The sequence below is a fragment of the Amphiura filiformis genome, unplaced genomic scaffold (genome assembly GCF_039555335.1).
Source record: "Amphiura filiformis unplaced genomic scaffold, Afil_fr2py scaffold_25, whole genome shotgun sequence".
In the NCBI taxonomy this organism is placed as follows: Eukaryota; Metazoa; Echinodermata; class Ophiuroidea; order Amphilepidida; family Amphiuridae; genus Amphiura; species Amphiura filiformis.
This window is the reverse complement of record NW_027305489.1, coordinates 726739-744920: the sequence shown is the minus strand read 5'-3', so window position 1 is coordinate 744920 and position 18182 is coordinate 726739. Positions and strand designations below refer to the sequence as shown.

The window sequence follows — 18182 nt, the reverse complement described above, 5'->3', positions numbered from 1 at the left end:
TGATGTAGGCATTGATAAACTACTAGTATCATGTGAGCTATCTACCCCTGATGTAGGCATTGATAAACTACTTGTATCATGTGAGCTATCTACCGTTGATGTAAGCATTGATAAACTACTAGTATCATGTGAGCTATCTACCCTGATGTAAGCATTGATAAACTACTAGTAACATGTGAGCTATCTACCCCTGATGTAGGCATTGATAAACTACTAGTAACATGTGAGCTATCTACCCCTGATGTAGGCATTGATAAACTACTAGTATCATGTGAGCTATCTACCCCTGATGTAGACATTGATAAACTACTAGTATCATGTGAGCTATCTACCCTGATGTAGGCATTGATAAACTACTAGTATCATGTGAGCTATCTACCCCTGATGTAGGCATTGATAAACTACTAGTATCATGTGAACTATCTACCCCTGATGTAGGCATTGATAAACTACTAGTATCATGTGAGCTATCTACCCCTGATGTAGGCATTGATAAACTACTAGTAACATGTGAGTATCATGTGTAGGCATTGATAAACTACTAGTATCATGTGAGCTATCTACCCCTGATGTAGGCATTGATAAACTACTAGTAACATGTGAGCTATCTACCCCTGATGTAGGCATTGATAAACTACTAGTAACATGTGAGCTACCTACCCCCAATGCAGGCATTGATAAACTACTAGTAACATGTGAGCTATCTACCCTGATGTAGGCATTGATAAACTACTAGTAACATGTGAGCTATCTACCCTGATGTAGGCATTGATAAACTACTAGTAACATGTGAGCTATCTCCCCCTGATGTAGGCATTGATAAACTACTAGTATCATGTGAGCTATCTACCCCTGATGTAGACATTGATAAACTACTAGTATCATGTGAGCTATCTACCCCTGATGTAGGCATTGATAAACTACTTGTATCATGTGAGCTATCTACCCCTGATGTAGGCATTGATAAACTACTAGTAACATGTGAGCTATCTACCCCTGATGTAGGCATTGATAAACTACTAGTAACATGTGAGCTATCTACCCCTGATGTAGGCATTGATAAACTACTTGTATCATGTGAGCTATCTACCGTTGATGTAGGCATTGATAAACTACTAGTAACATGTGAGCTATCTACCCCTGATGTAGGCATTGATAAACTACTAGTAACATGTGAGCTATCTACCCCTGATGTAGGCATTGATAAACTACTTGTATCATGTGAGCTATCTACCGTTGATGTAAGCACTGACCTTCCCTTGATGTATGTCATGATATTACTAGTCAAAGAAAACAGTTTACATCAATAAATTGCCTCTACAAACGCAGTATTCTTGGTATTTAAAAGCAATTTATTCTTAAAATCACAATTGGAAGAACTTGGTGTCTCTATAAACATAATATCTAATTATGAGTTGCACAATATATGTAACATCCCAGCAAACACAAAAATGTTATTAAAATGTTATAAACATGTTATACACACATATTAGTTTTAGACAAAACATTTCAATAACATATAATCGTTGGGTTATATAAAGATTATAAAAACATTTTGGCAAACATTTTTGCAAATTATTTTGTCAACATCTATTAACATGATGTTTTAATGTTTTGCATCAAGTTTCCAAGAATGTTTTCTGAATGCTATTGAAACATTTTCATACCCTTTATATCGGGCTTTATATAACCCAACATTTAAAAGTTTTCTCTAAAACGTTCTGTGTTTGCTGGGCTCTTTCTTACATAACCATTTGGGATGTAAATTATTGATATCATCCTAGCATCTTAAATAATTTAAAAACTTAAAATATAATTATAATATCATAATTATAATTCATACTAGCGGTAATAAAATAAAAGTAAAAAAATAATTTTACACTTCTACGCTACTACATTTGGTTACAGTCACTGTAGCACTTTCACTGGCTCAAACAGTATCTTCAGCATATGTTATTGCTCTGAAGATTTGTTGTTGCTAGTGATGTTTCCATCTTCTGGGATGATGTCATCTACACCTGTGATGTCATCAGAAATGTCTTAACATCACTAGCAACAACAAATCTTCAGAGCAATAATATCAGCTGAAGATGCCGGCTGAGCCAGTGAAAGCATTCCAGTGAGCTGAGGGTAACCAAATATTGTAGCGTAGAGGTTTAAAATTGCTTCCCTTTTTTGTTTAACATATTATCTTTGATTTTTATAGCATCATCGGCATCGATGATAAAATATTGTCTCCATCATTCATAACATTGTATAATCATTTCTCCTGGAATTGTCCCATTCCTAGTATTCATGAAGCCAAATTGGCAGCAAAATGGAAGAACAGTATTATGCATTTTGTATAATTCATGTAGTAATAAAAATATTGACACCAAATAGATTTTCATATATTAATTTGATCTTGATGTTATATATCACTTTTACATATTGCATTATTCTAGTATAATATAAAAGTTGTTAGATAAATACATACTTATATAAATAAAAACACTTCTTTTCCCTATACCTATTATTTTAGTACATCTTAATAAATAATAGCAACATGACCCAAATAAGGCTTGCTGTACAATGAACTTGGCAAATATCTTTACTAACGCACGTAAGGAAGACCGAGTTTTCTTAGTAAAAATATTTCCTATCATGCATAATTATTTCATCATACTCATAATTCAAACATTCCCCTTAATAATATTAAGATGAATGCTAAATAATTTAACTTAATATTAAATACACTCATTTTTTTAGATAAAAGGTTCAAACCACTAAATCAGCATGTAAGAGCGGCTTCAAGATAAAGTTTATCACACCCATGCCATAGTGTCAACATTGCACAAATATTGTGACAAATTGCTACAATAGCAATTTTAGCATTGAAAATCATGTTTTACTAGAACTTTTGAATTTGAAAAGTAAATGTTAAGCTGTTCTGTTCTGATTAATAAGATATGAAATGTACTGGCCGGACACACAACCCTATTTTGTATGTAAAGTCTATGGAAAGCTATTTAGTGGTATGAACCCTTAAAGAAAATAATTATATTGGTTTTGTTTTTCTCTTGTAAATGAGAATTAGAATTATAATATTTAAAGGCAAGTGATCCAATTGACAGCCTCACCCCAACCATTTTATAACATTGATGTGAACTGAGATGAAAACAAATACACTTGAACTTGAAATTCAAGCTCACGAGTGTCTCATAATCCTAGTAAAATGTTACAGCTGACTACCCATACTGTTCTATGGGTTATTGTGATGCATGTTTTGGCTTATAATATCCCTACTCCTGGAGCAATTCTGTGGCCCCATGCATGAACCTCATATCCCACAATTAAACAATTTTTGAGTTATAGTCATGGACGTGTAGAGGAACACCATCTTTGCTTAAAAAAACCAACAGCCTGCATAACCAAACCTTTTATCTATAGAAGGCAGTATTATTTTCCTCATATAGGGTCATGCACTGCCACCGAGTAAAAACTTCAAATTGATTTTCCTCAGTTTAGTGTCTGTGTGGGATATCAGGTTCATGCACGGGACCACAGAATAGAACCCCAGGAATTGAACTCAAAATTTGGAATCTGATAGCTTTGGTTATATGATATGCTTCAATGTCATATACAAAACATCAAATCGAGAGTTCAGAGTCAAACGGCCTTGAGTACAAAAACGACATGTAATGATACAAGCGTTTTTGTAATTAGGGCCTTCTGGCTCTTACACATTTCATGCATGGTTTTGCACTTTTTAGAGCTTTACATTTTGCACTTAGGGCCTTTTGGCTCTGACCTCTCGATATGAACAACTTAGATCACCTACCTGTAAATAACAATTATAACAGTATAGATTAAAATATTAAATTACGACTTAAATAAGATTCTTATTTCCGACATTTTATATCTATTAATATGATCAACAGTAATTTCATACCTCTCACCAATGATCACTGCAAATTTACACAAATTGAACATATATTTTGTTATGCAAATTCCAATTAAGCACCGTAGGAGTTATTGCAGTTACCATGCATTGTTCCTAATACAAATAAAATATAAATACATGCATTATATTCTTGATAAAAATATCTAAAAAATATTATGATATTAAACTAGTTTTTCTTATAACACCTCCACATGCAGGAGAATATTGTTTCTACAAAGTACAAAAATAAGCTGCTTTAAACTGTCCATTAAAAAATTCTTCTACATGCAAAAGTATACTAGAAACATCTATATAACAAATAAAATGATAAATAAAAAGAAATATCTTTTTGCAAACCTTGATTTATGTAAAATACAACATTTCAATGTAATACTCTTTACAGAAATGCTTTGAAAATATAAACACTCCGAGATGAATCTATGTCAGCTGCTGCTTGAAGTACTGCATCTAGTTTGCTCAGGGCTCAGTGAGCGACTCAACTTTAGATCTATTCGCTGTAGAAGTGATGTAATAATCAGATTAACTACCATAGTAATACGTTCAAACAATTTTTGATTATATCGTGCTGCACTAGTACATTCACACGGTACCTCTGCATTGAACCATAGATGTCAAAGAGTAGCGATAAAGACCTCGATCGTAATTCTGTAAAATATTCAGATCATGCTGATCACTTGCACCTGTAAGATTAGTACCATTGAAAAAGCGGTTTTGTATTCAATCTATGATTGCAGACATGCACAGGTGATGAGTGCACTTGCTTGTAGTGCAGCAGGATATAATCAAAAATTATTTGAACCTATTGCTATGGTAGTTAATCTGGTTATTACATCACTTCTACAGCAAATGTGAAGCACAGGAGGAAAACATGATTTTGGAAGCCAAAAAACGCACCCTGATTTTCCAAAACCGCAAAAAACACCATGATTTCCGAAAAAAAATGCACAAAATAAATGTTTTTGTTTGTTTTTTAAAGAAGAAGTTATAGACCTTAATTACTTGTTATTCAAGCTTGGAACTGGAGAACCACTGCTCTTAAAAAAAATCGAAAGAACAAAAATCTAAATTCTGATTTTTTTTTTTCAAAGCTGGATAAAGTTGTATGTTTAAATGAAATTGCTTCTATTAAAAAGCTAGCAATGCATGCTACTTCAATGCATCACTGGCTGTTCAATAGAAGCAACGGTAATTAAGTCCCAAGTTTTTTAGACAAAGTTACCCTCAGATAAGAATCACTGACTTGGTTTGGAAAATGACATACTGTGAAAAAATCCTGACTTCTTTTTTTTTTCCATTTTCTCCAAAGACAAACTTTTTTTCCTTTTCCTTGAAAATGTGCTTGGTTTGCCAATTTTGTGCATCCAGAAACCAGGGCCTTAGTCACATCATCCCCTTAACCCCAGCAGATGCAGTAATTGGAATCTTACCAGAGCCTCCTTTATCTTTATCATGTGACCAAATACAGATTAAAGCACAAATGTGACCGTCCACGGCGAATGAGCCGTAAACTCCTCCCCCGGTCAATTTTGTTTTATTTCGTGTTTAAAAAATAAACATCATAAACTTAAAAATGGTATATCATTTGACTTCAAATGATATCCAGAAGCGGGGTTATGGTTTGTTAAACTTTGCTCCTTCAACAAAATTATAGCTTTTTGCATTTTTACATGTGTCTCTTTTTCCACATTGTTGGCAATAAATATCAAACAGTCATAATTGGCGGTCATTTCAAATCATCCCCAAGTCAACGAGGTTTAAGAAAGTTCTCTCATTGTTAATTGTTGGTTATGCATACCTGTACAAAATACAATGCCTGGTAACCCACCACTTGAACAGGATTTAGCAATATAAGCAAACAAAGACCAGAGCTATTAAAAGTTCTATAGCCATCTAAGGTAGAAGCTTATTATCCACTTCAACAATAGGATTATTGATTAGTTTTTGACTATCGAAATAAGACGGATGTCGGGTCAGCTTAAGTTACCGATGAATATGACCTTCGTACACATTTTACACCGTAACTCAGAATACAATTTAGGGAATTTACGGCTCATTTGTGCTGCCGGGTCACAAATTTTAGGAGATTAGAACAAGATCCATGTTCTTGCAGAGAGTGTTCAATGGGACTTCAGAGTGTTCTCAGTTCTACAATCAATCACACACAAGCCAAAAATAAGCGGTGTGCCGATATCACATCAGTCCATTTCATTTAGGTTATCTTTGAGAGGATCCATCTTGACATTGATTGTAGTTACTTTTTCCAATTTGCCCCACGTCTCTGATGACAGAGGATTATCTGTTACATCTAATTCTTCTAGTTGTAAATTGCATAGTCTTTCTACATCTATATCTGGATAAGAAGAAACAAAGTGAAACATGAATGTGAAATAATTGTATGTGTGTGACTTAGAAGTCAGTGGCATGCACAAAGAAGGGCCATCTGCACCCCACTATTGCTAAATAGTCGAGGGACTGCAGGGCAAAAGCACTAATTCAGGGGAAATCTGGGGGTTAACCTATGCAAGAGAAGCGAGCCAAAAATTTGTGAACAGTCGAGGGAATCGAGTCCTGTGGTCCCCCACTTTTGAAAACCTGCGGACGCCACTGCTTAGAGTTTGCTGATCTTTGCAGATGCTCAATAAGGGTATAACATTTACAATGTTTGTGTGGAAAATGGGCATCTTTCATGTCGTCCATTCATGAATGTACCATCCATCATCCATGCCATGGGGAGTTGAGTTCTCTTACTGACACTTTCCTGAATGTGCTAATTACAGTTGAAATCCATACACCCCTATGACCTGAGCGCCTTAGTTCTAATAAATGTTGGGAAGGCTATAAATAATAGTATTCCTTGTTGTAGAGCATCATTTTCTGAAGCAACTTATTACATATTTTCGACAAGACATAAGGAAAAAAAAACCAACATGTTTTGAAATGGAAAAAAATACCCTTTTCGCTGCAAATTGGAATGGGAATTTACAGTGGGTTTCTCCGACACACAAAAAAAATCCCATTTCTTCATATTTAAGAATATCTATGACCCCTTTTCAACCTGCAGTAGTTTTTCACTATGCTCATTTGTTGTGTAATGTAATGTTTACTCCAGTAGCGTTATATATTATTTTTTGCGATTTTTCCGGGTTTTTTTTTTCTTTTTTTCTTGTAAGTGAAAAAAACCTTCAAATGTGCACAATAAGCCATCAAAAATGAAATGCGTGCGCGCTACAGGAAACAAACTTGCTCTTTTTTTGGCTTAATACTTTTATAAGTACCCCCTCCCTACCAGTGTATTCATGTAACACACACATACTCACCTACAATATTATTACTGCATAGAACAAGTTTCTTAAGATTTGCCAATTCATACATCCCTTCTGGGAATTCCACCAGCTGATTGTGTGATAGGTCTGCATGGACAAGCTCACTCAGTTCATTGAACTCAGTTGGAAGACTAACTATTTTGTTGTGTGATAAATTCAGTTCTGTCAAGACACAATTCAGAAGAAAAAAATTATCATTAACTCATGTGTGTCCTTGATTCATTTGCAAGCAGGTTTCTACTTTCTAGATCTACATACATACATTAATTTCTTATAAGGCGCAATATCCAGTATTATCAAGGCGCCATACAAAATACAACAAACAATACCACATGAAATATAATACAAAGCAAAAATACAAATTCAGATTAAAACAAATGAGTTTTCACTGAACAGTTTCATCTGTAGGATTGGTTTGGTTATCAAAGTAAATTTAGGTAGACAAATCCAGTAAATTACTCACGTCTTTAGCTTTCGCCATCTCGGATGATGGCTTTCTCAAAAGTGACTTGGTTCACTGCTTCTCCCGCGGAAAGCGGCTGTAGCCTCATTCCCAGAGTGAGGCTACAGCCTCAATATGTGGTCTCACTATTCACAAACACACCAATAGACAAGACTTTAGAGATCATAAGAGACCGGCTTACTAAAGACACAACGTTACCCGAACGCACACGACTGAATGCTACCGACATCATGGAGCTTTTAGAATTTATTCTCACGACGACATACTTCTCCTTCAGAGGTAACATCTACTGCCAGAAGTTTGGAGCAGCTATGGGTAGTCCTGTTAGTGCGATTGTGGCAAACCTATACATGGAATGGCTCGAACAGCAAGCGATTGCCACGGCACCACTCGATTGTGCACCAAAATACTGGCGCTGTTACATGGATGACGTGCTTGAGGTCATCAAAAGGACACCACAGAGAAACTAACTGAACATCTAAACAAGGTGGACGAACGGGAATATTAAATTCACGTCACGAGGAGGAGAAGGATTGTAGCATACCGTTCCTTGACACATTAGTGGTCCGTAAACAAGATGGCAGCATAAAGCTTCTCATATACAGAAAGAAAACCCACACGGATCAATATTTGAACTTTGACTCACAACATCCCCTACATCAGAAACTCGGGGTCATTCGTACACTGTTTGACAGAATGGATAGCATAGTGACAGAGGAGGAAGATAAAAAGGAAGAAGAACAGAAGATCAGAACCGCACTTCAAAACTGTGCACTCCAAGGTGGGCAATGGACCGTGTTAAGCAGCAAATGTCAACAAGCAAGATCAAGAGTAACAGTTCAAAGAAGAGCACCGATGATAACCCGTCAAAGGGTATGGTAGTTTTACCGACGTTGCAGGCCTCTCAGAGAAGCTCAAGCGCATCTTTTGGAAGCACAAAATCGCAACAGCCATGAAACCTCATAACACTATTAAGAGCTTATTAGTGCACCCTAAAGACAAGAGAGAAACCAACCAGATGTGCGAGGTGGTCTATAACATCGACTGCAAGGGTTGTGAAAAATCATACATAGGTGAAACAGGGAGAGCGTTTGGCACACGGTTGAAAGAGCACCAGAAAGATGCAGAGAAAGCGGAAAACAAGAAGTACACCCGCGCAAGACGGAAAGAATCTACCACAGAATTCAACAAATCAGCAATTACGGACCATGTCGCTGCCGACAACCATGTTATAGATTGGGAGGGAGCTACAATACTTGACAAGGAAGCAAATCAGTTCAAAAGAAAAGTCAGGGAGGCCATATGGATCAGGAGAAAGGGGCCGCCACCATGAACCGGGACATAGGCTCATACACTCTAGATCACGTATATGACTCACTGCTTGCACCATCACACTCTGGGAATGAGGCTACAGCCGCTTTCCATGGGAGAAGCAGTGAACCAAGTCACTTTTGAGAAAGCCATCATCCGAGATGGCGAAAGCTAAAGACGTGAGTAATTTACTGGATTTGTCTACCTAAATTTACTTTGAAATGAGTTTTCATCTAATTCATACCCAGGGGATCTACTAATTAAGTACTTGAAGATGTGACTTTGCTAGCAATGTCAATTTTATGTGAAAACTGCTGTATCAATTAATGGGATTAATTAAAAGTAAAAAATATGCTGGCAGTGGTAATAAATTAGGCGATTTGACCCAGGATGAACCAAACATGACCTTGACATTTTTTGTCTTGTTTCGGTGGTCATCCCCATTACATTTCATGAACCTGCAACAATCTACAAAATGTATGGCGATTTGAACCTGGATGACCCAAAATGACCTTGCGATTTAGCATATTTTGCACTGAAAATCTAATCAGGTCGAGAACTTCTAGCTGCGCTGCTCCCCACCAAGTTAAGGGTGATCTTAACCCTGGAATTATGGAAACTTTGGGATCTCATAACCTCTAAATTGTTGGTCTAAAGTATGTAAAAGTATACATATTTAGAATGGAAATGACTTGATGAATCCATCTGTGAGGCCAAATTTGGGCAAAAATGCTCAGTTTTGGAGAAAATCCCCCAAACAGGTTTTTTGGCCCAAATTTAGGTACTTGATTACCATCAAAATTCAAAAAGTATATAGCTGATTTTCTCCTCAACCAACCAGTTATTTAGTTATGTTAAGTTATGGTGTTAAAATACCCAAACAATAAATGTTTACAATGATACAGTTCTTTAAGGGGTACTACACCCCTGTGGTAAATTTGTGACTATTTTTGCATTTTTCTCAAAAAATAATAACACACTGGTAACAAAAGTTAAGTATATTATTGGGGCAAGGAATCAAATTACTACACTGAAATTTCAGTGACCCAAGACAAGCGGTTCAGTATATATGATTGGAAATGAGGTAGGCCTATATCCTAGCGGTACCTTATTTCTTATAAATATAGCGATCCGTTTGTCTTGGGTCACTGAAATTCACTGAGAAAAATGCAAAAATAGACACAAATTTATCGAGGGGTGTAGTATCCCCTTAAGGGACACCTTGTAAATAGGGTGGTAACAACAAAATATAAGTGGCGGATACAATACCTGTTATTTTGGGAAATTCCCTAGAAAACTTGACTGGTATTTTCTTTATATCATTGTTGGATATATTACATGTTGCAAGCTCCACCTCCTTCACAATATGGTACACAGCTTGTGCTATATATGCAAGACCACAATGGGATAAATCTGGAAGGTAATAATTAAACATAGTCAGCCATTTAGTGATCACAAACGTTTGTCACACATTTACGAAAATGTTTAACAAACCTTTTGGCTCCTTATCCATTTATAAACCGTTTGACTATAAATGTTTGACAAACATTGTGATCGGAAATTGTTTGACAAACGTTTTATTAGCAATGGTTATTAAAGGAGGATTTCGTGATCCTAGCATCCTCTTTTAACAGTAGATATTCACAAAAAAAGCCCATTCCCAAAATTTCAATTTGATTCCGATTTTGCGTTTGCAAGATATGCATGATTATGTGTATAACACTGCTCCTTAGGCCACTGTGTGTAATTTCGTTCTGGTGTACCAAAATTCAAATTTGATGATATTTTTGCTAAACGAATTAATATGCAAGAAGAAATTTTTGGTACATAAACAATATGTAGCCAGAGTCTCCAGTGGTATAAAAATCTCAACTTTTTTGAAAAAAAAAAGTGGGGGGATGAGGCTGTGGATCACGAAATGCCCTTTTAAATGAATTAAATAAATGTTTAGCAAACAACTAATAAATATGTTTTGTTAATAATTTGTAGAAACTGTTTTTGAAACATTTATCTTACGTTTTGTCAAGAAAATCATCAAATTGATGTTTGTAAATTTTCATCAAATTTTGACCAAAAATCATATTTTTGACCAAAAGTCATATTTTTGACTAAAAATCACATTTTGAGTTTGACTAAAATCACATTTAATGACCAAGAATAACATTTTTGGTTAGAAATGACCAAATATCCCATTTTTAATGTTTCAAAAAAGAATCTCATTTTCACCAAAAAAATTTTTTTTTAAATCATGTTTTGGCCAAAAATCATAAATTAAATTTCAAAATGCTTGGCAAGCATTTTTAAAACAAATAAAAAGCTGATTCAAACAAAACGTTTGACAAACATTCTGATCCAAAACGTTTTTAAAAATGTTAAACTAGTGTGTGGCTCAATATAGTGGCTGTGCACAGTGTTGGAATTAAGCATTTTTTTTAAGTGTAGCAAAATTTGCTCTTGGTACATTCACATGTAATTAGTTTGTAAGTCTATGGCATAAAAATGCTACTCAACTCCCTAAATTGTGTGTAGCAAATTTATAAAATTGTGTAGCAAATTGTTACGCGACCAGCTAATTTCCAACGATGGCTGTGCAACAATATTTTATACATGCCCCCCAAAAAAAATTTCAAATTGCTTGCCAAAAATCGTTCCCCCCTCTCGGCCCACCAAAAATTGCTTGCCTCCTTCCCTCTTGGCATATACCAAAAAATCTTTACCCCCTAAATTTTTTAGTTCCCAATGACGTGCAAACTTTAAATGGTACATATAATGATGCGAGCGTTGCGAGCCCGGGTTGCGAGCAGGAAATTTTGCATATTTTAACATTTCTGTAGTGTTTTCCTAAACCTTTTATAGGTGCCCCATAATTAAATATGTTGTTGTTGTTGTTGTTGTAATGTATGATCCCCCTCCCCCTTGCCAAACATTGCCTGCCCCCCTTTCGGCTTGCCAAAAAATCTTTCGCCCTAGCCCGAGGTACTCACACCTCCGTAACTACGATTTCCACTGTCATTCTCCGTACGAAGTGAGGAAGGAACAGGGCCATGATGTTTCGGGCTACTTTCGCCCCTCCTACTTATTGATTCTAGGGGTGCTAGTTTTATAAGCTTACCTAAATTCCTTGTTTCCAACGCACTTTCGCATCTATTTAGCACTTCAACAACTTCCCGGGCAGCCATAGTATCAACCACGTATCAACGATCATTCACTTTTTGTTAACTTTTATAAATTATATAATTCATGAATTTATATTTTAATGTCAATGCCCTATCACTAGTATACTGCCTGTTGCTTGGGCTGTTTCCATTCGATCCTTCACTGGCATGACTGACCCATAATTTATGACTCATGTACCAGACACCTTTTCTTTTCAATTTTTTGACTTATTTAAATTTCATATAAAATATAATTGGCTAATTGGCAAAACTATTTTACTTCTTCGCAATATTTTGTTTAGATAAGATTATGAGCAATTAGCACAAAATTTGCATTTCACATCCTTTTAAAAATCCACCTGTCGTCACCAATCAATTAGTGCATGAACTAAATACTAACAAACACAACAAGGTATTTATGGTAGACACGTGAACTTGTGTATGTTCGTATATTAGCTGTGACGTCGTGCATCTCATTACTGCTGTTGCCTTCCCTCCGTTCGTCCCGTGACGTGATAAGACCAGGAACATTTTCGCTAGCTGAATAATTACTCATTTTTGTCCTCAATCCATGCACCTTTCACGTTACTTCCACCGTAAAAGCATTATTTATACTTTTCTGCATTATGTCGGGTCCAGAAACAGAGCGACAATTGAGCACTAGTCGTGAAATTCCATCAAGAAGGGTCGTAGTAAACGAACTGCCTGATGATTACAGTACAACGCCAGGGGGCACCTGTTTCGGCACTACACCAGGAGGTAGGCCAGATTTATTCTTAAAATACTACCTAAGAAGTTAAATATCTGTTCATTAGCAAGCTAAATTGTTAAATAAACGATAAAGCAGATAGAATGTTGGATTTGATGTCGTATAAGATGCAACATTTGACTTTCTTTCATGCATCAGTCTTGCTGCGTCACTGCATTGAATTTATATGTGAATTTAAATTCCACGTGCGTGACGTGCAGAGTTTCGCGACTTCCATTGCAGAATTATTTTGCGACTTCGTGTGAATTTCAACAGCTTTGTACAAGCAGAGAAGATGTAATAAAGAGGAGGTTGATCAAGCTATCCTCAAACAAAATATGTGTGAGACCGCTCACTCAAACTAAATGATGAATCACCCTATTTAGCTGCTTTACAATAGAATACCACAATAGGGTTTGAACCCGGGATGGGTGTGATACACAAGTTGCAGCTAACTGCTTTTAGGGATAGGTCAGTGTGTGCATGTCATCATGCCATACACACCATGCATGCAGACCCTGTCATCTTGTCAGATTTCAGATAAAATATGACTGAAGTTCCATGGCAAATTATAACTTTTGCTACTTGTTGCCACTTTCAGACTCTATTATTTATGATAAAGAATGTTATCAATTATCAGAATATCTTTATTAGGTTGGCAGGAAATGACAGGAAAATACATAAAATAATAAAATAGAAATGATCAACAATCATCACCTCTCTAAAAAATCCTAAAAATTTCTTCTTTAGAAATTTATATATTTACAAAAAACGGTGGATTTGGGGGGAAATTTTACAGCACTTGATTTCTTTCTTGTATTATCCACATGTGGTATCCCATCCAAGCAGCAGGCCCTTAACACACGCGTTTCATATTTTTTAACAAATTCTCTATAGAAACATTGGAAATATTTTCAATTCTGAAGTGAAAATTGGTCAACCATGGGCGGTCACACACATAACATCATAGGATATTTCAAGTGGATGTCTAACTACTTGAGAATAAAGGACTATGAATAGATGCGACAGGATTACCTACGGGATTATCTCAAGGATATAATTCCGTTGACCCTCCTCTTTATTACATCTTCTCTGGTACAAGCAGCACAATACACATAGTATTGGTAATCTAAATTCCGAGGGTTGTGATATTAAAAGTACAATGTTATCAGGTCGAAATTAATTAAATCAATAAATGTTGGTCAACTGAGAAAGTCCCTGGGAAGGCCCCTGGTTGCGTCATGCATGCCATGGTATATATCACGTGATGTTTTGTTTACATTTTGTTTTGTTGGCGTGTCAGTGAACTGGGCCTGGATACATGCCAAGGGGTTGACAACACTAGTATTTCATTTAATGAAAGCTCTGAAAAAATATTTCATCAAAATTATTATTAAAAGCCATAATGTACGATTTCCATCAAATTTTAATTTTGTTATTCTTGATCCAAATGAAATAATAATTAAAATACATAGTATTTATAGTAATACAAAAAACCTGCTGGGGAAGGCGGGAAATTAATTAGCCCATTACTAATAGCAATTTGCCGAAAATATCAAGGAATTAAATTTACAAAATTATATTCATATCTTGAAAAGTATTGATGTTATTTATATAATTTTGGTATCATTTTGAAACTTAAAATATTGTCTAGTGCTTAAGGGGGTACTACACCCCTGGCCAATCTTGTGCCTATTTTTGCATTTTTCTCAAAAATTATAGCGCATTGGGGACAAGTAAGATATGTACATAAGAAGAACTACAACTTGTACTGGAAATTTTATTTCAGCACAGATACAGTTGTGGAGTTACAGTCAAATATGAGGGAAACCCAATATTTGATTAATAAAACAATAACTATACTTGCCTTGAGTTGCTGAATTTGCAGTGCAGTAGTTGTAGTCCTTGCCAGTATAATATATATATCTTACTTGTCACCAATGCGCTATAATTTTTGAGAAAAATGCAAAAATAGGCACAAAATTGGTCAGGGGTGTAGTACCCCCTTAAATAAACATCTATCTATCTATACTAATAAAATAATAAGCGGTCTCTATCTGTCTATCTGTCTATCTATCTATCTGTCTGTCTGTCTGTCCGGCTATGCGTTTCGCCGCACTTCGACGCATCGTGCTGAAATTTGGGATATAGATAGGTATTGGGAAAAGCATGTTGGCCATGTGGTTTTGAAGGTCATCGGAGGTCAAGGTCAAAGGTCAAAATTTCAAACTTTGTCCGATCGGGCCCAAACTTGGTGGGTGGAATCCTTGATAGGAGAGGAATGTAATGCGCGAAATAAAATCGAGGTCAACCAAGGTCAAAGGTCATTACGGAGGGGTCAAATTTCAAACTTTGCCCGATCGGGCTCAAACTTGGTGGGTCGAAACCTTCGTATGAGGGGAGCATGAAAAACATTATATGGAGGTCATCCGAGGTCAAAGGTCATGGATTTCAAACTTTGTCCTTTCGGGCTCAAACTTGGTGAGTGGAATCCTTGATACTGAGGGAATATATGCATAAAACAAAATTGAGGTCAACCGAGGTCAAAGGTCATGAAGGGGCTAAATTTAAACTTTGCCCTATTGGGATTAAACTTGATAGGTGGAATCCTTCGTATGAGGGGAGCATGAAAAAAATTACACCGATTCCATCAGAGGTCAAAGGTCATCTGGGGTTAAACAGTATCGCTATCATGCCAGTGCTCTCACAGCATCGGGGCTCTCACAGCCGCAGGTGCACTAGTCTATACTACTAAAATAATAAGCGGTCTCTGTCTATCTGTCTGTCTGTCTGTCCGGCTATGTGTTTCGCCGCGCTTCGACGCATCGAGCCGAAATTTCGGATATGGATAGGTATCGGGAAAAGCATGTTGCCCATGTGGTTTTAAAGGTCATCGGAGGTCAAGGTCAAAGGTCAAAATTTCAAACTTTGTCCTATCGGGCCCAAACTTGGTGGGTGGGATCCTTGATAGGAGGGGAATATAATGCGCGAAATAAAATCGAGGTCAACCGAGGTCAAAGGTCATGTAGGGGCTAAATTTAAACTTTGCCATATTGGGCTTAAACTTGATAGGTGGAATCCTTCGTATGACGGAGGGGAGCATGAAAAAAATTGCACCAAGGTCATCCAAGTTCAAAGGTCATCTGGGGTCAAACAGTATCGCTATCATGCCAGTGCTCTCACAGCATCTGAGCTCTCATAGCCGCAGGTGCACTAGTCTATACTAATAAAATAATAAGCGGTCTCTATCTGTGTATCTGTCTGTCTGTCTGTCCGGCTATGCGTTCCGCAGCGCTTCGACGCATCGAGCCGAAATTTCGGATATGGATAGGTGACGGGAAAAGCAAGTTAACCGGTGGTTTTGAAGGGCCCCTCGAGGTCAAAGGTCATCTAGGGGGAAAATACCCCAACTGGATAGCAAAGCCGCACTTCGACGCATCGTGCTGAAATTTTGGATATAGGTAGGTATTGGGGAAAGCATGTTGGCCATGTGGTTTTGAGGGTCATCGGAGGTCAAGGTCAAAGGTCAAAATTTCAAACTTTGTCCGATCGGGCCCAAATTTGGTGGGTGGCATCCTTGATACGAGGGGAATATAATGCGCGAAATAAAATCGAGGTCAACCGAGGTCAAAGGTCATTACGGAGGGGTCAAATTTCAAACTTTGTCCGATCGGGCTCAAACTTGGTGGGTCGAAACCTTCGCACGAGGGGAGCATGAAAAACATTATATGGAGGTCATCTGAGGTCAAAGGTCAAAGGTCATGGATTTCAAACTTTGTCCTATCGGGCTCAAAATTGGTGGGTGGAATCCTTGATGCGAGGGGAATATATGGGCAAAACAAAATTGAGGTCAAACGAGGTCAAAGGTCATGTAGGGGCTAAATTTAAACTTTGCCCTATTGGGCTTAAACTTGATAGGTGGAATCCGTCGTATGAGGGGCAGGCTTCCCGTTAGTGTGCGTCATTGCGTCCAGACGCGTATTTTACAAATTTGGACGCAAATTCACATGGCTAATCAAGTATTTTGCGTCCATGTCACATGCATTTGGACGCAGACAAAACTTCGAAATTTTATCATTAATTGATGATAAAAATAAGAAATTTTATTCTTTTATATTTTTAAGATAATAAAAGCCCCAAAATTTTGACCCACCTGCTGAGAATTGAAGTAAATTCTGCAATATTTGTAAATGCAACGTCAGGAAATCGTGCACTTTTTGCATGCTTTCCGAACGATCGCTGTACAGCTGTTTGATCACATGGCCTGGGGAAGTCCCGAGTGATTTGTTTACAAGCAAGCACGTGCCGCTAGCGTGCGGTGTTTATTTAATTATTTATCACAACCTGACAATATTCAATTTTTAATATTTTAAGTTTATTTTCTCATAAATAATCTAGGTTTCCTTTAATTAGTATTATTGTTACGATGAATAAAAGTAATTTTAAAGACAAAATCCAAATGATAACCCTTTTTCGTATTATTTGTGGCAGCGCGTGTTTTAGTTTTTGTAGCATCAACAACCCGTTAATTTAAAAATAGAAAATGCGGAAGTGAAAGTACGAACGAAAATTGCTCAAGATTGACAGACTTTGCTCATGTTTTTGCACCTGTTTTTGACCACGTTTCGGACCAAAACTGACACAGAAATGAGAAAAATTATCATAGCGAATGGAGATGGAATATCACGGCGAAAATGCACTTTTATTTTTTTAACAATCAACATTTGATGAGGTGTAGACCCGGGGTACGTGTGTATCGTCATAATCGTGAATTTCAGATGGACGCACAAAAATCTGTCTGGACGCAAGTTTTTGCAACCTCGTCAGCAAACTTGCGTCATTACGGACGCACATTTTAAAACCTTAAGGGGCGCAACACTAAATCACTACGCATTTTATGTAAGAACGAAATTCGGCTAATATAGTCCATAGTGAGTATGAGATTGTAGCGACCATATCTACCGACATGTTCACTTTAAATCACTCAATATCAGCTCATATGAATTCGACAAGTGTCTTCAATGATAACATGCAGAAAAAACCGGACATTTTATCTCAAAAGCAATCCTCTGTGGCGGATGAAGAAGACAACTTCCGATTTTGAAATGTGAGTTGTGAATTTAGTATATTTTTAGGCCATATTTTTTGCACCGCGAAATAGCGAAAAAAGTCAACAGTCATCAATATATGCCGACAAAAGTTTTGGAATCTACAGAAACAGAGCTTTAATTTGATACCA

General features: G+C 36.7%; 2 protein-coding genes across 2 annotated transcripts in view; one reads left to right on the top strand and one right to left on the bottom strand.

Annotated features, from left to right (window-relative positions):
* Positions 1-5501: 5501 nt before the first annotated feature.
* On the bottom strand, positions 5502-12463 carry LOC140143685 (uncharacterized). Its single transcript, XM_072165502.1, has 4 exons — positions 12153-12463; positions 10310-10453; positions 7261-7428; positions 5502-6293 (listed from the first exon to the last, which is right to left on the bottom strand). Exons 1-4 carry the CDS (start codon positions 12217-12219, stop codon positions 6139-6141), a joined length of 534 nt encoding a protein of 177 aa, XP_072021603.1. The 5' UTR covers positions 12220-12463; the 3' UTR covers positions 5502-6138.
* Positions 12464-12654: 191 nt separating this feature from the next.
* LOC140143684 (monocarboxylate transporter 13-like) overlaps positions 12655-18182 on the top strand; it is a 43869-nt gene continuing 38341 nt past the window's right edge. Inside the window, exon 1 of the mRNA XM_072165500.1 lies at positions 12655-12954. Within this exon, the coding sequence (XP_072021601.1) occupies positions 12822-12954 (133 nt within the window). The 5' untranslated portion in view covers positions 12655-12821. The remainder of the gene's footprint in view (positions 12955-18182) is intronic.

Excerpts from the sequence above, each read along its gene's own strand:
- LOC140143685 (XM_072165502.1), bottom strand. The coding sequence starts at position 12,219 with ATGGCTGCCCGGGAAGTTGTTGAAGTGCTAAATAGATGCGAAAGTGCG. Across the intron at positions 7,429-10,309 it reads GGAATTTCCCAAAATAACAG|AACTGAATTTATCACACAAC; the intron begins GTATTGTATCCG and ends GTGTCTTGACAG. Across the intron at positions 6,294-7,260 it reads ATGCAGTAATAATATTGTAG|ATATAGATGTAGAAAGACTA; the intron begins GTGAGTATGTGT and ends CTTCTTATCCAG.